Source organism: Podarcis erhardii (assembly GCF_964252035.2).
Source record: "Podarcis erhardii genome assembly, chromosome: 17".
NCBI classification, from domain to species: domain Eukaryota; kingdom Metazoa; phylum Chordata; class Lepidosauria; order Squamata; family Lacertidae; genus Podarcis; species Podarcis erhardii.
In genome coordinates this window covers 24,282,332-24,307,726 of record NC_138515.1, presented here as the reverse complement: position 1 = coordinate 24,307,726, position 25,395 = coordinate 24,282,332, and the positions used below count along the sequence as shown (strand labels likewise).

The 25,395-nt window shown below is 43.9% G+C and overlaps 1 protein-coding gene and 2 long non-coding RNA genes across 7 annotated transcripts in view; 2 read left to right on the top strand and 1 right to left on the bottom strand.

Moving 5' to 3' along the window:
* Positions 1 to 14,539, top strand: part of ZNF462 (zinc finger protein 462) — a 141,877-nt gene extending 127,338 nt beyond the window's left edge. For all 5 annotated transcript variants that reach the window (XM_081844690.1, XM_081844688.1, XM_081844686.1 and 2 more), the window contains 4 exons: positions 4,823 to 5,046; positions 6,232 to 6,364; positions 10,519 to 10,633; positions 13,121 to 14,539. In XM_081844690.1, the coding sequence (XP_081700816.1) occupies positions 4,823 to 5,046; positions 6,232 to 6,364; positions 10,519 to 10,633; positions 13,121 to 13,334 (686 nt within the window). In that variant the 3' untranslated portion in view covers positions 13,335 to 14,539. The remainder of the gene's footprint in view (positions 1 to 4,822; positions 5,047 to 6,231; positions 6,365 to 10,518; positions 10,634 to 13,120) is intronic.
* Positions 1 to 25,395, bottom strand: part of LOC309332611 — a 311,558-nt gene that overhangs the window by 269,911 nt on the left and 16,252 nt on the right. The window lies entirely within an intron of this gene.
* Positions 16,121 to 25,395, top strand: part of LOC309332553 — a 73,075-nt gene continuing 63,800 nt past the window's right edge. The window contains exon 1 of the long non-coding RNA XR_014152169.1: positions 16,121 to 16,297. This is a non-coding gene — a long non-coding RNA (uncharacterized lncRNA). The remainder of the gene's footprint in view (positions 16,298 to 25,395) is intronic.

Sequence of the window (25,395 nt, the reverse complement as noted above, 5' to 3'; positions counted from 1 at the left end):
CGAAAAAACAAAAACAAAAAACCCCACAGCAAAAATCTCCTCGGGATTCGAGATGCGTGTAACAGAGACACCTCAGTGAATGCTAACAATGGCTTCTAGTGTTGAGCTTAACCTCTGAGGGAGTTATAGCGCCAGACTGCCAGAGCCTGTTGACCTCTAGAGCATGTTGGAACGGTTATCTGTTTTACAAGACATTTTGAGGTGTTTTTTTCGGTGGGGTGGGGCAGGCATGTCCAGATAGGCTTATAAAGCTAGTGTTTAATTTTGTTTCATACTTTTTGGAGTACCTAAGTGGTTCAGCTGAGCTCCTGGTTCTTTCCGAGTTCTTCGTTTTGTTTTTTGAGGTGTTTCAGCTGTTTCTGGAATGTGCTGCTTTTTATTTATTTTTTTGAGCCCCAAAAACATGGATGAAAACAAAAGCTGTTAAATGAAATTATCACCTTTGCTGCCTTTTTTTTGTTAAAAGTGAACCAGCAGTGCATATTCTGCCAAGTCGTTTTTCATAGCCTTCGTGAAAGAAGTGGCGAGGTAACATTTTAACCCGCTGAACCTCTGTGCTGATATCTCCACCCCGAGGTGACCCTCTCATTAAGTAGCCACTTGTCTCTCGGGGAGAAGCGCACAGGCGTGCCCGTTTTGGAGGAACGGTACATGGGTTGCCTAATCCCTTGAGCGGCAGCTGAAAGCAGGTGTTGAGAGTCTTTTATCTGACTTCACGTCCATCCAAAAGGAAGAAAAGAAAGGCTTTCCTAGGTGGCAAAAAACACAATTTTGTGCTTTTTATAATAATAATAATAATAAAGTGAACCAAAGCTATCATTCCAACAGAGAGAAATCCAAATTAGTTGGAAGCCTGTGAGTCCCAGAGGAAAACCTCCCTCCCCCCTCAGATAACCAGCTTAGCCTTATTAAAAATAAGTTAGCCTTTTAACGTGGTCATGAGAGTCTAGCTTATTTATTTATTCTCTCTTGCTCCTTAATCGCCTTTCGTCAAGTATCCAAAGGGCTGTTCAAGGAATCAACTGTGTGATGCCGTGAATGATTCCATTTGTGCTATGGACTGTAATGTTTCATTAGCATTACACGGTCTTTATGCCAGGGTCATAGCCATATATCCCCATATTAATGTTTAGAGGTTAGTATACTATGACCTTTTGTGTCATACAGTCTTTCTCCTGAAGAACTTTGCTTTCTCTCTTTTCATGAGATCAGGCAGATACTATTAACAGCAAAAAAGAGGTAGTGTCCAACGTTTATTTCATGTCTGTTTCATCATGCACGCCAGGTTTCATTAAACCACAGATAAGGCCTAATAAGGGACGTGGGTGGTGCTGTGGGTTTAAACCACAGAGCCTAGCGCTTGCTGATCAGAAGGTCGGTGGTTCGAATCCCCGTGACAGGGTGAGCTCCCGTTGCTCAGTCCCAGCTCCTGCCAACCTAGCAGTTCGAAAGCCCATCAAAGTGCAAGTAGATAAATAGGTACCATCCGGCGGGAAGGTAAACGGCATTTCCATGCGCTGCTCTGGTTCACCAGAAGCGGCTTAGTCATGCTGGCCACATGACCCGGAAGCTGTACGCCGGCTCCCTCGGCCAATAAAGCGAGATGAGCGCCGCAACCCCAGAGTCAGCCATGACTGGACCTAATGGTCAGGGGTCCCTTTACCTTTACCTTTAAGACCTAATAAGTGACTGAGGCAATTTACAGCCAGAGTATTGGGTTGTTTGGTGCAAGGAATTTGTTGTTTAGTCGTTTAGTCATGTTCGACTCTTCGTGACCCCATAGGGCTTTTTAAAAAAGAAAAAAAGGAGGAATGTGTTTTTCCTTAAACTGTTAGAGGCTTCAGGATGTTATCAATCTGCCGCGGAGAGTGCTTTGTCGCTTACTTGAACACCATCCTAAGTGCAGTTTTAATTTACCTTATATGGGAACAGAGGGAGCTGGGACTCTCTATGTACTTTGTCAGGCTTTAAGGAGGGATTTTTAAAGACCAGGAACGGGTTGTTGCATGGGCACACTGGCAGCAAGGAATAGCTTTTCTGGCTCACAGATGCACTTGAGTTCCCCAACAGCCTAACCTCCTGAACCCTTTTGGCACTCCTATTCTCTGAGCCGTGGAAATGCAAATCTATGCCCAGCCAGAGCTTTTCCAGATAATGCAATTTGCAGCCGCTATCTTCTATTAAGGCATTCCCATGCTGCCTTTGAAGAGATGCCCTGACAGTTTTTCCCCAGTGCCGAATGCAGTCTTACCATGGACAATATGCCCCAGGCCTTTAATTTTTTCTCTAAGTGCAGTTACTGTTTTACAATACTCAGCAGAAGAAAAATTGTGGCATTGTGAGAACCAGCTACATTTGCATTCCAGGAAAAATTAAGTCACTGAGCAGAACAACTTTTAAAGGGGTGGGTTAGTATAATAACTTCCACCGTGATCAGATGTGCATGTAGCTATTGCTTTGTTACTGGATTCCTGTTTATCTAGGTTGATTTCGCCCACCCACACAAGTGAAATTCACAAGAGCAAGACATTCAGAAATTGTAATTTCGGATGGCCGCATATTTAACTATCACTAAAGAATTCTGTTGCTTAAACTGTGGTTGTCCATGAAGGGCACCTTGTATGATTTTTTACCCAAATCAAATTCTTACTGAGGTAGCTCTGCAATTTGTGTGGAGAAGGAGCAAGTGCATGCGCCGCTCCTTAGCCCTGCATAGAAAACACATCATGCTCTGCGCATGCTGCATGGCAAGGCCCATAACTCTGGTGCCCTGAATCACAGAGTTAGTTCTTTGCCCAGGGGGGAGTGGGTAAATCAAGGATTGAGCCAGCATGCATTCTGGCCTTGGCTCAGTTGGTTAGACATCAGGGGACAGCAGACTTTTTCAGCAGGGGGCCGTTCCACTGTCCCTCAGACCTTGGGGGGGGGCGGACTATATTTTGAAAAAAGTAAATGAATTCCTAAGCCCCACAAATAACCCAGAGATGCATTCTAAATAAAAGCACACATTCTGCTCATGTAAAAACACCAAGCAGGCCCCACAAATAACCCAGAGATGCCTTTTAAATAAAAGGACACATTCTACTCATGTTAAAACACGCTGATTCCCGGACAGTCCACGGGCCGGATTGAGAAGGCAATTGGGCCAGATCCGGCCCCTGGGCCTTAGTTTGCCTACCCATGGCAGCGGTTCTCAACCTGTGGGTCCCCAGATGTTGTTGGACTACAAATCCCATCATCCCTGAGCTCTGGCCTTGCTAGCTAGGGGTGATGGGAGTTGTAGTTCAACAACATCTGGGGACCCACAGGTTGAGAAAAGCTGGGTTAGAGCATGGTGCTGATAACGCCAAGGTTGCAGGTTCGATCCCCGTATGGGACAACTGCGTATTTCTGCATTGCAGGGGGTTGGACTAGATGATCCTCAGGGTCCCTTCCAACTCTACGATCTGCTGCAGATTAATGCGACTGATTATGTGGGCTCTAGACCGCAAAATCTTGTTCCAAAATAAAGTTTTTAGACTTCAATGTAGCCAGGGCCGGCCCACCAGTTAGGCAAAATGAGACAATTTCCTCAGAGGAAGAGGGTGGCAAATTGATGCCCCTCAGGGAGGTCTCAGTTTACCTCATGCCTGTCACTTTTCCTCTACATGGAGGTGCTTCCTCAGAGCAAGGCATTCTGGGAGCGGTGACTTCACATTTTTAAGTAATTTTTTAAAAGAATGCCTAGCTGCCCCCAGAAAAGGGGGGGGGGGCGTACAGTACAGTGGGGTCAAATAGCAACAAAATGAAAAAAAAAAATGTTTACAGCCTGTGACAATTGAATTAGACTTTAAATTTATTCAAAATAAGCCCAGAGATTGTTCACAACAGCAGAAACTGGTGGTTAAGTAAATTGGTATGTGTAAGCGGGACAGAAAGCCATTCTCTCTATTCAAACCCAAATGAATAGAATGAAATTTCATTACTAGTTCGTTCAGCTATTTCATGCTAGAGTCGCCCTTTAAAATTCCTGTGTTGGAGAATGTCAGCTTTCAAGTCCAGGGAGCCCTCAGTATTCTTCTATAACAACTTTAAAGTCAAGCTACGTTTACCAGTTAATCCTTTTTTCTCCCCCCCCCCCCCAAATTATGGAACCACATCCAACCTCCACAAATTTGTCAAACTTTTTAGTTTAGTTTAGTTGTTGTTTTTTGAATGTTTTAAATAGTTTTTTTCCTGTTTCTTACTGATTGTTTTAGGTTGTTGTTGTTTTTACATATTTTAGAACTGCTTTCAGCTTTTATTATAGTCAAGTGGTATATAAACATTGTGGAATAAAAAACAAACAAACCAAACTGGCTTTTGGTGATTAAGATTAAGCTTGGGGGGGCGGGGAGGGGGCTGTTGGTGTTATTTTAATGTGATATTCACAGTTCTATCAGCTGTAAGTCTCAGGAACAAGTTAAAGTTAAATAACTTAAGTACACTTGCAGATAAGAACAGTGTCCCTGTTTGACATGGTTCATGATGAAAATGAAATGAGAACTATTGATGAATAGCTCCAAAATGTATTTTGTATAGTTTAAGTTTTTACCTCTATCTACCTTTTATTTTATTTTATTGCTATGGCCAGTGACTGGTGCAAATAAAGATTCTTCTGATTCTGATTCATTTGCAGAAGTAACGTCCATATCGAAAGCGCCAGAGAAACAAATTGAGGGGGTTGAAATTAAATTTTGGGGAAATAGCAGAATGGCGATGAAGGGGCTGTATGTAAGTTGCCTTCAGGGAACCAGAGAAAACTTAGTAATAGAACTTCTACCATTTCTTTTCGCCCCACTAGAAGAGCGAGTGGTTCCTATAGAAGTGTGCCGTTCCAAGCTCTCCAAATATTTGCAGGGAATCGTTTTCCGCTGTGACAAGTGTACCTTCACGTGCTCCAGCGACGAAAGCCTACAGCAGCACATAGAGAAGCACAATGAGCTGAGACCTTACAAATGCCAACTCTGCTACTATGAGACCAAGCACACGGACGAACTGGATGTTCACCTTCGAGATGAGCATAAGGTGAGTTTTTGGGCGCCATCTGCGCCCATGGGTGAACATGCTATGCAGCAGGCACAGCAACAGGTGGTCCAACACCTTCTTAAGGAAATGTTTCCGCAACACAGTTGTGCACTTCACTGCTGTAGGAAACAGTGCTGACCACAAGCTTCTTGATAAGACAAATCTGTCCGTAGTTATCGGCCACTGCAAGTGGAACCTGTAGCAATATACTCTCATTCAGGGTTCCAGCCATTCTCTTCTATTCCCCTCCTCCTCCAGTTTTCCATTCCGGTTTGTGGACACGCAGCACCTTCAATAATGCACGTGTTGTTGTGGACGGCATTACATTTTCACCACCCTAGCTCAAGCTTATTTTAATAGCATTCTCTCAGCACGCACCTAACCCAAAGGATTCATAACAATTTGGCTGGAGAGCAAACATATAGCTTGCGTGTCTGTGGCAAAGCGTTTCCACTGACAATACAGCAGTTAGTAATGTGAAAATACATACATGAATTGAAGCAGAAGCTATTTTGCAATTGGCTGAATATGTACCTTATTCATGTGTGGCTCTGCTGTGATGATACAGTATCAAATTAACAGCATGCATACTGTTCATTAAAAAATTTTGGGGATTCGCAAGGAGTTTATGACTGTGGGAGCAGCTAGCCACCAACATGATGTTAGGCTACAGTCATATCGGGATGGGAGCCATCAATAGGAGTCACCACCCAGGAATCCTCTTCATCATGTGCAGTATAGATGCATTTTAAAAATCACTTCTGGGAAGATGTAAGCCTGTCATTGAGCCTTCTTCCCTGCTGGAGAAGGAATGCCAAGGCACATGCCCCATTCTTGCTCTGCCCTATAGAACTCGAATCAGTTCTGACTTCCTTCTACCTTCTTCTTACGTGGCTTTTGTTAGTGCCCCTTCCAGCCCTTGTATGCTTTTGGGTGCTTGTGGGCTTGCCACCATCTCCGAAGACGAGAGACCAAAGTGAGCCCTGACAGCAAAAAGCCATCTCTCTTTGGTATGTCTCGAACCATTGCTTTGCTCACACGGGAAATATTTATTGTCAAAACATTTTGAGAGCCCCTGTTGTGTGAAAGAATGTTGGTATATGGGGAAATCTGAGGCATGCACAGTGTGTAGACCACGAAAGCGTAATAGATGAGATTACATGACATTGTTTTCTTCCCCTAAAGGTGAGTCGCAATTTTGAGCTGGTTGGACGGGTTAACTTAGATCAGTTGGAACAAATGAAGGAAAAAGAGGAGAGTTCCAGCAGCGATGAGGAAGAAAAGGAAGAGGAGATGAGCCCCAAGAGTGAAGCGAGAGGTTAGTATAATTGTCTTGTCTCTGATACCAAGCACATTGCTGGGACTGGCTACCCTCAAAAAACACATTTTTTTATCTCACCTGCATTTCCCCCCATGAACCAGGACACACCAATGCTAAAGGAGAGAGAGGGAGAGAGAGATTGGTCTGGTTCACATATAACACTTAAGCATAAGCTTATTGGATCATTACTTTGGGTTATGTGCAAACTGTGCCCAAAGGCTTAACTATGGTTTGTTCACATCTAGCAAACCATGGTCTGAAGGCATGACTTGTGGATGACCTGTAAACCTTGGTTTGTTGTAATGTTGACTTGACATGCATGCCCTTCTTCAACCATGATTTGTTTGGCCACTGCGTTCCAGGAGCACCCTAAGTTACAAAGGCAGAAGGCACTTTGGGGAAAAAACAAAGCTTTGGAGAACCAAAGGTTATTTGATTACCCATGGGACAACTCAGGTTTGCCTTGTTTCTTAAACCATAGGTTAAGCAAGCCATGGCTTCCTGTTTTGTGTGAACCAGGCCATTGTCTAGCAACTGTATTGCCTGGATGCTTTAGAATGGCCACTCCGTGTCTCCAGGAAATATTCAATCAGCTGCCAGATAATGGAGAAACAATTGGTGCACAAGCAAAAAGTTCATAATAGCTGTTGAGTGGTTTGGGAGTGTTTTTTTGCAATGTCCATGTGAAATGAATAGTCGATCATTCACCTTTATTATAGTTTAGGTTCATAATCTCTTCACCTAATTCAGATTTTCAACTAATATGAAGATGGCTAGATCATGGCTAATGCACAACCAGAAAGTTGTATAGATTATATAATTGTATATTTGTACTGCAGTGCTAGCAACAACTATCTAAGCACCAGCACAGCCAGGCATCCATCATTTTTCTTGCCTCGGTGTTACTGCAAAAATGATTATCTGTTTGCAGAGAATTGGGACAAAGGTGGCTAGGCTGTTTAAATGGCAGTTGCATTCTGTCAAAATGTAGTTCTAGCAGTGAAGCTCCTGTAATATATATACAGACACAATGTAATGAAAACTGGTGAGTTCTAGCGGTGAATCCATGGGCATTTGCCTCATCCCATTGGACAAGAGTCAACATGGCCTGAGGAATGGGTAGAGGGGATTCCGCCAACATTTGAAGTGACTGGCTGGAGAGACCCTGTTTGGAAATAAAAGGCTGGTCTCGAACTCCAGAAGTCAGAAGAGATTCCATCAGTCGTGTGTCAAGTAGAGCTTTACTGTGTCAGAGAGTATGTTGAAGAAGAGGGCAGAAGAAGGAAGACCTGGAAGCTGGAGCCAGGCAGAGGACATTGAGGCTTAATGGTTTGGAAGGCCTATGAGAAGCCCAGAGCTAAAATCACTGGCTGGCGCTAAAAAGTCGTATCGGGAAGAGTGTGTGTCTTTGAGAGAGCTGTGCAGCTAAGAGTCAGTGGGGTTGCTGGACCAGGGTGACAGCAGAAGGCCTGTCAGAAGTCTTTGAGGGACCCAAGAGGCATCCAAATTGTTGGTGTTTGGAGTTAATAAAACAGCTTGGAAGTTCAGCTGACCACTGAAACACCGTTGGAGAAGCACACTTTACACTGGATATAATTGCATCGAGACTCTTGAGTTTGCAAAATAAAGCTAAGTTTATTAAAGGAAATGCATACTTCATATGAAAGATCCTGGTTCTATCTAACAAAGGTGGAGATACAAAGAGTTGTGCCTCCTGGTTGTTCTCAGCAGGAGAGAGGTCTCCTCTCCCAAGGTTAAGGATGCGGAAGAAGGAAGTAGGAAATGAGGTCAGCAGTCTTGAGAGTATCAGTCTAACACTGAAAGAAGATCAGTAGTTGGCACAAGAAAGACAGTCTAGGAAAACTCTTGGCTCCTCTCTATCTACCCTTCCCATGCAGATATGTCAGCCTACAGTGCAAGTTGTGTTGCATCCCAACATTTTCAACAAGAAAAGTCTTAAACCACCAGATGAGGGGAAAATGTTGAACTCCAATCCTCTAAAGGCTGTAACCATGCCTATTTGTGTCCACTAACATTTTCAGTTGCCCTTTCACACCTGACCCCCACTACAACCAAATTCGGGATTAGGGAGAAAGTAAGACAAAGAAAGGCAAATTATGCCGATTGTCTAATACATGCTTATTAGAGTAAATGTATGCAAATATTCCCACTTGGAATGAATTCATTTTCAGCACCAGATTTTCATTAAAACTGCAGACAGTTCCCCTCCTTTTCCTTCCTCACGTTGTGGCAAATTTATTCTGTTTGAGGACCAAACTGTGAGATACTTATGTGGATAAAGATCAGCATTCTGCGAAAGATGCTTTTAACATCAAGAGGACAAAAAAACCCCAAAACAACTAAAGTAATGTACACTCCTTGATAGATGGTTTTAACAATCAAGGCATGAGAAAAAGCTTTTGGGAAGAAAGTGACAATATCTCCTCTTTGCACTGAAACTGCCCAGAGAAATAAGGGCAGGCTCTTGTGTGTATGTGTGTGAGAGAGATTTTCAGTAGCTTAAGTTAGCTCATAAGCTGTGTACATTATAATAAAACGTGGAAATGAGGCAAGCAGAGATCAGCGGTAAATGAAGCAAAATCCCCATTTCTTTCATTATGTACTTTGAGAGGACTCCGGGAAGGCAAAGGCATTGGCATTCTGTTGTTTTCTTGCTCAAGATAATCCCCACTAAAGAATTAATGCTTGGAGCAGATGGCGCCATCTCATTTTCAGTGAAAAGAATCAAGCGAGATAGTCCAAGCAATTATTTTTAATGGCCTGTGTGGCGATCATCTTAATTTTGTGAGAAAACGTTTCATCTTTTGTTTGGTGGCCTGGTCGCTCTTGTTCGCACAGGGGGCCTGCGTCTCAGCCGTGTGGAATGTCTACTGTTCCTTCAAGGTGTCAGGAGTTCTCAATTATATTTGGCGGGGCATGATCCAGCCAGAGCTTAAGCGTTTTTCTCAGTCGCATTGATCTGAGCACATTATTTGTTCTTTCCGGCAGAAAATCAACGAGACTTGGAGCATTCAAACTTTGCCTGGATCAGGCCTCCAGTTGTGATTGGCAGGGCATACCCAGACTATATAAAACACTTTGTTGGGTCTTACCCTGTACAAGGGGCATCCTTTGTATAGGAGGAATGGCTGCAGTCCATGTCTGATTGGAGCCGGTGGCAAAACGTACGTTTGTTTCAGTGAGCCTGGAGTGCATTGTAAATGTCCACTGAGCAAGGCAGCTAATGTTGGCAAGCTGCTCCTTCCTTTCAGATTGCCTGTTGCCTATATTTTCACAAGACGCCTTTGGTTGGTGGGGAAGAGAAGGTTAAACCCAGTTCTAAGACTACACTTTTTACTAATTCTAACCCCCCAAAGAACCTATGGCAAAACCAAAACTTTTGTGAGAGCTGCTTCAGACATTATAACAGCGTGAAGAGATTTTTGGGGAAATGCCTGCATCTCATATTCTCTGGATCTCCGTTTGAGGTGAAATAGTTTTTTCTCAGCTCTGCATTAGCTTTCTGGTGGAAAATGATCTGTTCTGTACAAGACAGCGAGGCAGAGGAACAAGGGGTGCTGAACACTCGCATTTCCTGTACTCTTCACATCACTGTTACGTCCAACGCCATTCTCTGAGTGCTGAGAATTCTGTGTTAAGAGATTTTAGTCTCCTTACATAACCAAAGGGCTTCTTGGGGACAAGAATGTAACAGTTAAAGCAGTTCAGCTCTGGAATTGACATCTTGCCCTTGCACCTATAATTGTTTTAAAGGGTGTTAAAGAGAAAGGTAATTTACAATGAAGGTGAAAATAAGAGATGAATAACTAATCGGTTACATTGGATGTGGGGAGGGAGAATAAATCTGAAAGTTTGCACATGAAGCAAAATCTTTTAGTCAAATGTTATTATATCTTAGTTTGGCCACTTCATATATGCCTAAATGAGCACTGTTGAGTGTCCATCTTCCTTACTCAATCCAAATTTGCACATGCCTTAGTCTAGGATACTGGCATTCTCATCTCAGATTCCTTTTTTAAGAGGTCTTGTTTACATTCTCTTGGGCTTCAAGAGAAACTTCGTTTTCTGCTTCCTTAAGAGAAATGGGAGGACTCTTACATGAGCCTAACATATGTATTGTTTTCTTCCAGGGTCCATGAGGTTCTCAGAGAATGGACCACCAGAAAAACGTTTCCCCTGTGAATTTTGTGGCCGGACGTTTGCAGAAGGCTCAGAGTGGGAACGGCACGTGCTGAGGCACGGCATGTAAGTTGGTCGAAGCCTCTCTGCTTTGAACACATTGGTTGGCATATAGGAAGGTGCCGTATACCAACCTAGATAGCTCAGTCGGTTAGAGCGCAGTGCTGATAATGCCAAGGTTGCAGGTTCAATCCCCCTATGGGACAACTGCATATTCCTGCATTGCAGGGAGTTGGACTAGTCAATCCTCAAGGTCCTTTACAGTTCTGTGATTCTAAGCCGGTCTGCTGGTCCATCTAGTTCAGTGTTTTCTACATTGACTGACAGAACCTCTCCTGGGTTTTTGACACGGGTCTCTCTCCCAACCTAACTTGGTGGCTGTCGGGAGTTGGAGTCTTAACAATAGAAGGGCTAAAGTTTCCCCATCCTTCCCTTAAAGCCTAAAAAATGGCTGTGGCGTAAACTTCCATGATTTGGAACCCCTTAATCCCATGTTGTCAGCTAAATGGGATCCTGCAACCATCATTAGAGGCCCTGTTTAATGTGCCGCCTCTGTGAGAGGTCTGGAGGGCAGTAACACGAAAACAGGGCTTTTTCTGCAGTGGCTTCCTGTCTGTGGTATCGTCTCCCCAGGGAGACTTGCCTGGCATCAGCATTAGAAGGGGGTAGGATGTTTTTAATATATTTCTCTTTCCTCTTGGTTTTAGTGTCTGTCTGTTTGGTTGCAAGTTAATAAATGTTAACAACAACAACAATATAGAAAAATAGTGTTTAGTAATGGTGACAAGGCCCTCTGATTCTCCAGGTAGCCTCCTCCTTCTTTTCCCTCCTCCTCCTCCTCCTCCTCTCCTCAGCTTGTTTTTAAACTTAATAACAAACCATCCCCATGTAGCCTTATCACAAAAGAAGAATTCAGTGGATATACAATGTCAATAATCCAGTCAAACATTAAGCAATCTTCTTTGGTTGGCCAATTAAATAATCTATGGCCTTTTAAACTGGGTGGGGGTATTGTTTTTGTTTGTTACTGTGTTACTGGTTTTTATGTTGTAAACCGCCCTGTGATCCACAGATAAAGGGCAGTATAGGAGTTAATTAAATAAATAAATAGCCAATCAGAACAGTAATTTGCTGCAGTTTTGCATAAAAATGGTTCATTCTGGAACAATGCCCACAACCAATAAACTGCAAGCATTTCTCTCTCTTTTATAATGATTTTTATGAATTTTTCCAAATTATTACATAGCTCCAATCATTTATTATTATTTTGGTTACACGTTTTCTTCTTGACTTCCCGACCCTTCTTCCCTGCCCCCCCCCTTTAATTCCCCCAATAGCAGCTGCATGAAAACACATTTATATTTATTGTCTAAGCTTCCAAAGTCCTTTCTCTACATTCTTCCTTCGCTCACATCTCAAATCCTGTGGGTGATTTCCTATAAGAATGATAGTTCAATAGGTGATGCACCAATGGCCTCCATTCTTCTAGGAAGATACTGTCATTTTGTCTTCTTATTTTAGCAGCCAGTTTTGCCATTTCTGCATAGTCCCATCAGTTTTTGTAAGCCATCCTTCCTTAGTTGGAGTCTCTCTGTCTTTCTGTTTCTGTGCGTATAAAGTTCAAGCTTGTGAGCATTTCAAAATACCACTGCCCTTCCGTTTTCCTCCAATGGATGCCAATGGATCAATCCGAATTCGTTCAGGATACTTTTAGCCAATTACGCTGCCACTGCTATTCTGTCCCGTTCCGAAAGAGGGTAGTTTTGCCAACACACCACTTTAAGAGACCGTGTGGAAAACATCAGAAGGAGTAACGGGCTGTTTGTGTTGGCTCAAGGCAGGGCCAGGGAACTATGGCAAAGACACATTGGTTTATTTTCGGATAAAATGGCTTCCTTTCATCAGCCACCGCCACTTGGGGGAATGGCTTACGTAGAATGAATGAATGAATGAATCTTTATTTGCGTCAGCCATAGCAATAAAACACAATACAATATACAAAGTATAGAAATAAAAAGTCAGTTATATAAAATACATTTTGAATCAATAGTCAAATAGTGGATCTTACTCTGATTGCCCCAGCTAAAAACCTGGCAACCTTTGCTGTCACCTGCTCATCTTGATCTGCCAAGAGAAAGGACACTGTGGCAGTGGTTGGGCGACCGGGAATCGACAATAAAAGAGGGTTGGTAATCTCATTCCTCAAGTCTTTGTAAAGAGTGCAAGCCAGAAGGGTATGCGCCACCGATTCGGCACTGCCATCTCCACAGGGACATAAGTGTTTTTTGTGTGGAATCTGTTGCAATCATCCCTCAAAAACAGCTGAGGGCAGTACATTCAATCTTGCGAGAGTAAAAGCTCACCTATATTTTAGAATTGCTAGGTTATGCAGATAGGGTGCCAGAGAGTCGAAATGGGAAGGTGGAAAATAGTCAAAAGTTTCTTATTGTGGCCAAGTTGTTCTGACGCTCGATATCATTTCGGCGCTGACAAATTAGCTTACGTAGAATGCGTGTCCAAAATGGCCTCACCTTCCGTTTTCTGAATTTCTAGGGCTGTGAATGAAACCAAGCGGGCGATTGTTGAAGATAGCCAGCCGAAAGAGGAGGCGGAGGAGAATGTTACGGTACCACTGGCAGAAGAGATGGAAAGCAGCGCGGAAATCGTGGTGGACTTTTCCCACAAGAACGAAACTGCTGTCTGTATTGTTGCTGCTGCTGCTGCTGATAAATCACTCCAAGAGGACGCAGAGGCCAAAAGCGAATGAGCACCTGGTGTGATTTCAAACAACCTACTTGAACAGTGATGGATGGGACGGGGTGGGGTTGGGGAAGGGGGGCGAGGAAGAATCAAAGCTGCTTTTAGGACTGAATGATCTATTTTCAAAGCACTGGTACCTGTGTGTGTGTGTGCGTGCGTGTGTGTACATATATTAATTTTATTTAATTGAGGATGACGGACTATGTGGCTCCAGTACCATCTCTGCAACTCTTCTGGATCTTGACAATGGGAAGTTTATGTTTGTTTGAACTTGAGAAGCAAACTCCCAAATATTCCTCGCGTTATGCCGCCGTGTGCTTTTCCCTGGAGACTTCGGATTGTTTCGAGGATGGAAGAAGCGTCACGAGGATGGAAGATGTAGAGGACAACTTTTCGGCGCACAAATGTGGGCGCCTTTTTTCTAGTTTTAATAAACATATTATGCTTTTTCCAGACTGACTGACTTGCTTTAGAAGAAAGAAAGAAAGAAAGAAAGAAAGAAAGAAAGAAAGAAAGAAAGAAAGAAAGAAAGAAAGTGCTTAAAACAGTCACCTGTTTCCTAGTACCTCAGAATTAACCAAGGGAAATAAAAAAAAAATACAAATCTCTGCATTTGTCTGTACTACCTGTTGTCATTGTGGTTAAATGTAGAGAGAGAAAGCGAGAGAGAGAGACTGATGGGCAAGATGGTGAATGGAAGGGGAAAAAAACACAACCACAAAGTTTTAAAAGAATGGAAAACAAAATTGTGCTCAAAATCCTGTGGGGGTTTTATTTCTTAAAATACTGTGATTTTTTTAATTATTTTAGTATAAAAAAAAATACAAAAGAGAGAGAGAGAGAGAGAGAGAGTTCCTAGATACCTGTCTGTGACTTGTCATCTTTTATTCCAGGTAAGCTGTTAGCGTTCAGCTATTATTTCAAAGTCATGTGACTTGACTCTGTGCCGTTCTTGTTTTGCCCCATGTCTATGTCTGCTCAGCCTGAGGGATTGCAAATACAGCACAATTAAGGGTTTTTTCTTTCCCCATGTAAAGTAATGTTATTCCCCCCCCCACCCTGGTCCACCCAACCACCCAAGAGATGGCGTTGGGAAGGAATATTAGTTATTGTGAATAGAATTGTGTCCCCCCCCCTTTTTATAGTTTTTAACATGTGGAATTAGCAGAGAAGTAACGTTTTCTTTTTTTAAAAAAAGAAGAAGAGAGAAACGGGGGAAAAAATAACCCCGTTAAACTAAAGAACCAAACTTACAGCACAGCTATGCAGGTTGTGGACCAACCAGACTGGTCCTCATAATCATTCTGTTGCTTGTCAAATTGAACATCTCTCACTGGTTATTATTTTGGTTATTAAGAACGGTTGCCTTTTTCCTTTTTTCCTTTTCCTTTTTTTTTTTTTTTTTTTTTTTGTATGTGGCGTGTCTCGTTTTGCGGGGAGGAGGGGGGAGCTGATGAAAAACACGTCATTTTGAAAGCTTGAGGTGACCAATTTCTGTACTGTTGGGGGGCCTGGAAATCTCTTGGTGGATTTCAAGGTGTGAGTCTATAAACTTAATGGTATCGCCTCCCGTTAGCTCTTCGCATGAGAAAAAAACAGCGTAGCGTAAATAGGAATTTGCACACGTGGAGATGGAGATTGTGTTCCTTATTCATGCAAAAAAAAGTCTTGCGTGAACGTGAGAACACAAGCTCGGGACCCACGGGTGATGGTCTGATTGTGAACAAATGGGTTTCTATCCAAAAAGTAGAAAGTACTTGACTGAAACCTAGTTTTAGAAATGCATGTGTCTCTTTGGGTTGTTTTGGTTCTCTTTTTCTTTTTCATTTTTTGTTTGGCGCTTTTTTAAACCGGGGGGGGTATGGGGTGGGGTTAGGGGGGTTGGGAGACAGGAAGTTGCTGAGAAGTCAGTATCCAACAGAACTTCTCATCAAATTGATGGTGCAAAAAAGAAAAGAATAATACTATTGCATTTGTGGAATAAGTGCTACTCGAAAAGCATGGTGTTTTGATTTTGAGGATTCATACTTTGTGGGGTGGATTTTTATTTTTGTTTTCTACTTTTTATTTGGAGGGAGGGAGAGTCATGTGGAAAACACATTGGAAGGACAAGTATAAATACACATTTTGTGTCTGAATGTTTTCTTTTTAATTGGCCTCATTTCAAATGTATTTAAACAGTTCCATACCTGGATTGGGTGTTTTGTAATGGTTACCAAAAATGAAAAAGATGAAAAAAAATAAAAAATAAATGATTGTGACATGCTTTTATCACTACTTTATTTTTCAAATAACATGTAAATATTGTAATCCATTGGATTTGTTTTGTTTTGTTTTTTGCTAACCTGTTAATAAATATATGGGACCATTATCCTTTTTAACAAGTCTAGAATGTCATATTTTTTTTCTTGTGTCCCCCCCCTCCCTTCCCAAATGTATACCTTGATATATTGTGGACACACATTTTAGATGCATTATTATAATTCTGTTGGCTGTAATGATGACCTAGGATTGAGAATAACATTTTTTTTCCCATTTGTTTAATTTATACAGAGGACTTTTTCAGAGTTTGACAGAAGGAAATAAATAGCGAAATGATAACCCACTGGCTTCAGAACTCAGTATTTCCTAATTACAATTAACTACTGCTCAGTGTTTGGTGGTACAAGGAGTGGAAGTTCTGAAATGTTGCACTGATAACTTTTTTTAAGGCAAAAGAAAACAAATAAAGACTTTTCAAAAGCGAGTGTATGTATGGTTCAATCTAAATTAACTTTAACACCCAAGTTACAGTTACAGTGGTACCTCGGGTTACATACGCTTCAGGTTACAGACTCCACTAACCCAGAAATAGTGCTTCAGGTTAAGAACTTTGCTTCAGGATGAGAACAGAAATCGTGCTCCAGCGGCGCGGCAGCAGTAGGAGGCCCCATTAGCTAAAGTGGTGCTTCAGGTTAAGAACAGTTTCAGGTTAAGAACAAACCTCCGGAACGAATTAAGTACTTAACCCAAGGTACCATTGTATTGGCAGTTAATTGCTGAAAACCTGTCCAAAGTAAAGGAAACTGTCACAAGATGGGCATGGGAAGGATTGCTTTGATCCAAGGCCAACCCATGACGTTTTGCCGCCTGAGACAAAGGACAGGATGCTCTCTCCCCCTGCCCATTCCACATATTGTAGGTGTCTAGGCTGATGGTTGAATCTTGCTTCATCCCTAGGACCTCAGGGTCACAGGTTATTCTAGGGGAATACTGCACTTCACAATCTTCCTGAGGTAGTTGCCTCACTTTGCCCAATGGTAGGGCCGTGCTTCCACCTTCTTGGCCAAAAGGGGGTTGTTTCCTTTTTAAAACAACCCCATTCTCCTTGCAAGACCTCAAAACAGTTTAAGGGCAATAGATAAAATGACCCTTAAACCAGGGTTTTCCCCAACTTGGGCCTTCAGCTGTTTTTAGACTACAACTCCCATCTCATCCCTAGCCAGCAGGCTGGGCATGATTGGAACTGTAGTCCAAAAACAGCTGGAGACCCAAGTGTAGGAAACATCTTAAACTAATGCACAAACCAGTGAAGAAATGGCCATTGAGCTCTCTCCCACCGAGCTGAATCGGAAGTAGGTAGGAGACGGCAGGGTGGGAAAGTGTGTAGGACAGAGACCACAGTTGCAAACAGAAATGGAGAGTTTTTTTTGCTGTAACCCTGATTTACAGAATCATGTATTTATGTATTTATATACTATCTTTCCTCCAAGGATCACCTGGTCTCCCCCTCTTTCACAACCACCTCCTGAGTCTGGGAGATCTATAGGGAGTGGCGCAAAATCAACTGGTGATCCTAGGGGGTTAATGGAGATTTGTAGTTGGGTCTCCCAAGTCCTAGGTAAAGGGTAAAGGGACCCCTGACCATTAGGTCCAGTCATGACCGACTCTGGGCTTGCGGCGCTCATCTCGCTTTATTGGCTGAGGGAGCTGGTGTACACCTTCTGGGTCATGTGGCCAGCATGACTAAGCCACTTCTGGCGAACCAGAGCAGTGCACGGAAATGCTGTTTACCTTCCCGCTAAAGCGGTACCTATTTATCTACTTGCACTTTGACGTGCTTTCAAACTGCTAGGTAGGCAGGAGCAGGGACTGAGCAACGGGAGCTCACCCCATTGTGGGGATTTGAAGCGCCGACCTTCTGATTGGCAAGTCCTAGGCTCTGTGGTTTAACCCACAGCACCACCCACGTCCCACCAAGTGGGTGTCCCAAGTCCTAGTTCAGCACTGATACAGGAGTGGGTGAACCTGTGACCCTCCAGATCTTCTCTGGCTCTTATTTCCCATCATCCCCAGACACCATAGCCAGTGGTCAGGCATGATGGGAACTGTAGTCCAAGCAGCACTGGTGGGTCACAGGTTCCCCACCCACACTCTTAATGCTGTGTTTCCCAGACTTGGCCCTCCAGCTGTTTTTGGACTACAAGGCCCATCATCCCTAGCTAGCAGAACCAATGGTCAGGAGTAATGGGAATTGTAGTCCAAAAACAGCTGGAGACCCAAGTTTGAGAGCAGGTGTGGGGAACCCTGAGTCCTCTAGATGTTGCTGTACTCCAACTCCCTCTTGGCAGCATCCAGAGCACAGCCAGTGACCAGAGACGATGGGCTAGTTCAATAAAAACAACTACTTCAGCCCTGTGTTGTGATCTTTCCCCTCCTGTAATGTGCAAGATTATTTAATCTGCTGTGTGCTCTGGCATGACCACATTGTGTTTTGTTCAAGCCCTTGTCTACTTCATCGTCTTTGCAGGGGTGGGAGGCTGCAACGCACAGGAACACAACATCATCTGTTGCAGGGGACTGTCCACATTCCCCGGGAGAACTTGGCGCTGTCTTACAGAGTTGCACGCAATGTGCAATTTAGCCCCACGAGCCAATAAAATAGCTCTTGTCATTATGGTAAAATCAGGCAACAGAATTCAAAGGCAGTTGCAATTTGCCAGTTCCCTTACCCCTTGAATCGCCATGGTGGTGCAACTGATTTTTGTTATGGAGGTGTCTTATTTTTCAAAATGAAAGGAAGCAGATGCATTCTTGACATTCAACAAGTCAATAGGATCCCTTGATTGACAGCAACCTGGGTTTTCAAGGATTTCATTCATGGACCTTTGGTGCTTCAAAGAAACCTACACCTGATGAAATAACATGTCGTTCCATGCACGGACTATACTATAGCTGGAAGTGGCTCCTTCTGCCCCAGCTTTGGGAACCAAGAGGCTAAAAAGAAACCCCAAAACAAAGCAGGCTAAGAGATTGAGTTGTGAACTAGGAAGCTCCCAATTCAAATTATTTCTTGCCTCTATACCTCTACAGTTCAAAGTGGTGGTGCACAGAGGCTGGATCTACACTGGTCTGCAAAAACGCTTTTTAAAACCATAATATAGCTCTCCGTGCAATTTCGCATTGATGACTGATTGCTGCTCTACAAGCACCCTCTGGTGTCACCTTTTTATAACGTGTTTTTAACGTTTCAACCTACCATTGAAGATGAGTCCATGGTCTCTCCTTCCAGCTTTATACTTGCAGGCAACCCTGTGATGCGGGTTAGGTTGAGAGGGAGAGGGGATTTGCTGGGTTCCCCAAGCGAGTGTCATGGCTGGGTTCCCCTCCCCCCCAGAGCTCTAACCACTATACCATACTTCAATCAAATCTCGGCTATGCCATGATGTCTGAATATGGCTTCAGGCAAGGCACGGTCTCTCTGAAGCAGGAGCATCTGCAACGAAGAAATAATAATAAAACAATATTTTGTAGGCTTGTTTGTAAGCGTCGCCGAGATAAGGCGTGTGAAGCAGTTTGTACTCCCACTGTCGCTCTATAAATGCCAAGCCGCTTTGTCCTAACTGGCTAGCTGCAAATGACATCCACAAAAGATCTTTAATGCCCAATTAGATGTGTGCCGGCTAATTACAAGAAAGTTAGACACTTGTACATCACAGTTATTCTAGGGAAATAATCTGGGCTATTACACGCTCGGAATTCAAGGAGCAAACCATAATTACATACGGTATCAATCAAGTCAGGGGCAGAACTCTGTGTACAAGTGGCTAATTTGTTCTTGGGGAAGAGGTGATGGTTTTGATTCTCATGCAAAAGGCATTCTGCAAAGAGGAGGCTTTGAGATTCTCAAATAACCACAAAACAAACACGAGTAGCACAGATCTGAGGACAACATTAGCAGAAATCTGATTGGGGTGGGAGGGGGTGTAGAGGAGCAGGGTGCTTATAGAAATGAGTCTTTCTCTGACACCCAAATTACCTCTTTCTTTTTACTGTGGTCTGCTGATTTGTGTGTGTGTGTGTGTGCTTGGCAAAGGGGTTGAGGAGAAAGGTGTAGGTTACCAAAGAAAGCAATTGTTGTGACTAGAGATGGGAAGGCCTGGGGAAAAAACCTGTCCGTCCCCCCAATTTTTGCGGTTTTTGTCCAGGCCTTCCCATCTCTACTTGTGACAAGTTAGCACAAGTGTGGGGAAGTCACTGCAGTGAAGCAGAATCATAGAATCATAAGGGACCATGAGGGTCATGTAGTCTAACCCTCTGAAATGCAGGAATCTTTTGCTCAACATGGTTCTCGAACCCAGGACCCTGCTCTACCAACTGAGCCATCTCAGTTCTATATCGAAGTCCTTTTGTTTCACACAGCCAGCATTAAGCTGACAAAAGCGTTAATGCTCAGCACTACATTGGTAAAAGGGGGACATGGGTGGCGCTGTAGGTTAAACCACAGAGCCTAGGACTTGCCAATCAGAAGGTTGGCGGTTCGAATCCCCGCAAAGGGGTGAGCTCCTGTTGCTCGGTCCCTGCTCCTGCCAACCTAGCAGTTCAAAAGCACTTCAAAGTGCAAGTAGATAAATAGGTACTGCTCTGGCGGGAAGGTAAACGGCGTTTCCGTGTGGAAACTCTGGTTCACCAGAAGCGCCTTAGTCATGCTGGCCACATGACCCGGAAGCTGTACGCCGGCTCCCTCGGCCAAGAAAGCGAGATGAGCGCCGCAACCCCAGAGTCAGTCACGACTGGACCTAATGGTCAGGGGTCCCTTTACCTTTTTACATTCGTAAAATATTGGCAAAGTCCCAGGTATCTACACTTTGTGGTTTTAAACACACACATCAGATTACAGCAATAACCCCCAGACCAACATTGGGACTGCGGCGGGGGTGTGTGTGTGTGCGTTCAGCTGCTGCTCCTTGACATAGATTGCAACCACACCGTTCGTTTAAATCACATTTGAATATATGGTGTTCCTCAAAGAATCCTGGGAACTACAATTCCCAGCACCCCAAAACTACAATTCCCAAGGTTCTTTGGCCGGGGTGTGTGTGCGTGCAAAGAATGTGCTTTAAATGTATGGGGTAGTTGCAGCTTTATTGGTGTTGCAAAGTGTCTTTGGCTGTATGTAGAACACAGCCTCATTTCACAAGGCGAGATCCTGTGAAAAGCTGTCCTTTTGACTCCCGCCTGCAGCAGAGGGGAAGGGGAAGCCTTGAGAAATTCTGCTAAGCAGACAGGATGCTTTTTCCAGGGTTGCAACCTGGCAGCACCGATTAGCAATTAACTTAATGCTTCCTCTCAGGAGTGTGACTTTTGTTGTTGTTGCTGCTGCTGTTGATAACTGTGCAGCTTAATTTAATTTACACCACAGAGTAATTGGATTAGGGGGAGGGGAAATTCTGATCAGTTTTTGGATAAAATCAAGTGGATCCCATCCAAGCTGTCAGCTTCCATTCGTCAGAGCAGGGCCTTAAGGGAAAGATTGCCTCATCCAGTCTGGGAAGCTCTGGCCAGGAATTACATTCGTTGTCCTTCACAGCAACTATGGACAGAGCTCCTTTCTCTTTCAACAGACTAAAGGCAGGCAGAAATTAGATGGGTGCAGCTCTTTTTGAGGGGAGGTGCATCCTACAGGAAACTTTACTGACAGAGTTTCTTCCTGTCATGTTCTGTATCTCTTGCCATGTGCACAGAAAGAAACTAAGCCACCTACTTTGTTAAGCTTGTTGTCAGTGCTTGAATTATGAAGAAGTGGGTGAATTACGGTACACAAGCCCTTTGTTCAACAATCCCCAATTTTGGCCAGATAGTGCCCTTACAGTCTTCTAAAACAGTAGCTAAGGTAAAGTGAACCCTGACCATTAGGTCCAGTCGTGGCCGACTCTGGGGTTGCAGCGCTCATCTCACTTTATTGGCCAAGGGAGCCGGCGTACAGCTTCCGGGTCATGTGGCCAGCATGATTAAGCCGCTTCTGTCAAACCAGAGCAGTTCACGGAAACACTGTTTACCTTCCCGCTGGAGTGGTACCTAGTTATCTACTTGCACTTTGACGTACTTTCGAACTGCTAGGTTGGCAGGAGCAGGGACCAAGAAACGGGAGCTCACCCCGTCGCGGGGATTCGAACAGCCGACCTTCTGATCAGCAAGTCCTAGGCTCTGTGGTTTAACCCACAGTGCCACCCGCATCCCTAGTAGCTAAGGTGGAGCAGTCACAAAAGATAAAGGCTGGGTTTGTTCCCCATCCCATTCCTGAAACCTGGCATCTTTTCATGAGGTTTGGGGAGGTTGGTTGAAATCCATTCCACTCTGTCTTCTGGCTTGCATTTCATAGAAACATAGAGTTGAAAGAGACCACAAGGGCCATCAAGTTTTGGGGCAAAAATGGACAAGGAAACCGTGGTGAATGACTTATACTGGGAAATGGACAACCTTCCTGATTTTATTGAACCTCTTGGTGGCTTTTCATAGTTTCCTTCTGGTGCAGCTCTCTGTAATGACATTTTGGGACCCAGTGCTGCAATGAATATGATCCTATTTGGAGGAGAAGGTCCACAAGGGGGTGTTGTGGGATTTTGGTTCCACCTCTTAGTCTTGGGTGTGTCTTAAGGTCCTTGATCCTTTTTGACATCTACATGAAGGTGCTCAGGGTTTTGGGTGGAGATCACATGCAGCTCTGGGTCTCTGTTCCAGCTTTTAACCCCAAGGAGAAAGTGGAAACTCTGAGCAGGTGTCTGGGGGTAGTTTGGGGTTAGATGGAGACAAGCAAGCTGAAAGTTAATCTGGAGAAGTTGTTGAGATATCTGTTTATTTGGATTTTGGCATATGTAGCACATGATTTGCCATGCAATAACACTCCTGGGTCGTGGGTGGCGCTCTGGGTTAAACCACAGAGCCTAGGACTTGCCGATCAGAAGGTCGGCGGTTCAGATCCCTGCAACAGGGTGAGCTCCTGTCACTTGGTCCCAGCTCCTGCCAACCTAGCAGTTCAAAAGCACGTCAAAGTGCAAGTAGATAAATAGGTACCGCTCTGGTGGGAAGGTAAATGGTGTTTCTGTGCGCTGCTCTGGTTCGCCAGAAGCGGCTTAGTCATGCTGGCTACATGACCTGGAAAAACTGTCTGTGGACAACCGCTGGCTCCCTCAGCCTATAGAGTGAGATGAGCACCGCAACCCCAGAGTCGGTCACAACTGGACTTAATGGTCAGGGGTCCCTTTACCTTTAACACTCCTGGACTCAGCCCTGTTCAGGGAAACGTAGGTGGCACGAGTGACCAAAAGTGCTTTTTGCATCCCCCTCCAATTCTGCGTATAGAAGCCAGTCAGAACGACAGGTAACTCTTCCTTCAACACACCTAAGGACAGCAAGCTAGCTTAGGTGGCACAAAGCTGTCAAAAAACATTTTGAATTTGAATATGCAACACCAGATGGCGCCAGAGAGGGGGGAAATTCTAAGCAATTTTTACATAGTGTTTTTTTCCTTTTGATCTAACGATTTAATTACTGATTTATTTATAGCGGGTTTTTCCCCCCTGTGTGTAGATCCACCCTTTGTGATGAGCTCCACTTCATTTCACTTTTAATTTGCATACCGCCTTTCTATATTACTGGTTTACAGCAACAAAATACACAACAAAGAAAATACACCATATCAGAGCCAATAAAAAAAATCGTAATAAAGCATGACTCTAAAATGGAACGACTTATGTCAAATAAACTAATATTCAATAATCTATTAGAATAGCACAAAATAAAATTAACTCTCAAAAAACCGGCAAATAGTAATTAAACAGAAATTCACTCTTAACAATGATAATAAATTATTACTAAGCTATGATCAATAAAAATAACAGCAAGTCATGATGCATAAAATACCATGATACAGTGGTACCTCGGGTTAAGTACTTAATTCGTTCCTGAGGTCCGTTCTTAACCTGAAACTGTTCTTAACCTGAAGCACCACTTTAGCTAATGGGGCCTCCTGCTGCCACTGCGCTGCTGGAGTACGATTTCTGTTCTCATCCTGAAGCAAGGTTCATAACCTGAAGCACTATTTCTGGGTTAGCGGAGTCTGTAACCTGAAACGTAAGTAACCTGAAGTGTATGTAACCCGAGGTACCACTGTACGTACAAAACCATGTGAAAGGATCAAATTGAGAAACAATTTTTGTATAAGCAGAGCTTTGATCTCACATGAAACCATAGCTCCTGGCTAACAGTGCACCTGCAGAGGCGTTTTTTGTAGGGGCACAACCGCTGCAGTCATACTGGGCACCACGCTGCAGGGGCACCAACCAATGCTGCGGAATGGAGCGAGAGAGGTGGGGGCATCAAATTTTAGCATTGCCCAAGGAGCCGCTGAAATTTGAGAGCCCAAGGTCTGCCACTGACACCTGACAGTCATTTTCTAGTGCGAGTCAGCCATGTAGCCAATCAGACTCATCTCAGAGATAAGGTTGCCCCGAACCAGGCTTTGACGTAAACACCGATGGGAAGAGCAACGATGGGGGCATCTAAATACCAGCGTGGAGCAAGTCCTCCAGACTGACCTTTGCACCGCATGTGATAGGTCTATTAGCACGCTGATTAAATAGATCAACAAGTGCTTTCGCAATAATTTGATATTTAATGTTCGGCTTGCTATTAAAATGCTAATTAAATGTTTTAACATGCCACACATGTTTTATGTATTAATAAGCAATAAGCATTCGAGTTACACTTCTTGTGTGATTTAGAATTAATTGAAGGGTAGCGAGGGTTTCTCCTTTATATACCTATTAAACCCCTGTAACTGCTGTTTTTACAGTTGATTGGTGTTCATTTAACATACCATAATTGCTCTTTAAATACGTTAAGTGAGTATTTGAGACAATTTACAGTGTTAGCGGTTTCCCGGCAGTATTCCTCAGAGGTCTGCGCAAAGCAGCTTCCACGCTGGAATTCTCCCGGAGTGTGCTGGCATCGCTTTTCCCTCTGGCATTGCGAGCAAAGTGTGAGGGCCCTGGGACTCCCCGTCTCTGCAAGCTGAGAGCCGCAGTGGGGGAACCAGCCTCCCACCGTGCGAAGGCAGTAATGGAGCACACCTGCTGCTGGTTAGGAGAACATATGGGGGGTGTTTCGCAGGGAAGGAAATGAGGAGAGGGGCAGGACCAGGCTCACGCAGCATAATGAAGGCGCTGTCAAATCCCCTGTGGTCTTTAGGAACACCGTTGGCAAAACAGCTCCGTCTTCCTTGCGACATGGTTTCTGTAGCGGACGTGGGGGAAATTGCACCTGGATGAATTCAGCTGTGTGTCCTCCTCTGGATAGGCCAGTGGTTCCCAACCCTATTTTATTTTTGGCCATGCCCCACCTAAGCATCTCTAAAAGCCTCATGCCCCCCCCCCAACCTGGTGACATATAATTCTTATTACAGTGGTACCTCGGTTCTCGAACGTAATCTGTTCCGGAAGATCGTTCGACTTCCAAAACGTTCAAAAACTGAGGCACAAAGGTCCGGCAGTAAGTTCAATTGAGAAAATTGAAAAACGCACAAGCCGTTTGACTTCAGAGGTGTGTTTGAAAACGGAAGCATTTACTTCCCAGTTTTCGGCGTTTGGAAACCGAAACATTTGGCTTCCGAGACGCTCGAAAACCGAGATACCATTGTATTCAAAAAATGAGCTCCTATTCACGTGGAGTGGTGCAGGTGGCACTGTGGTCTAAAACACAGAGCCAAGGGCTTGCCGATCAGAAGGTCAGCGGTTCAAATCCCCGCGACA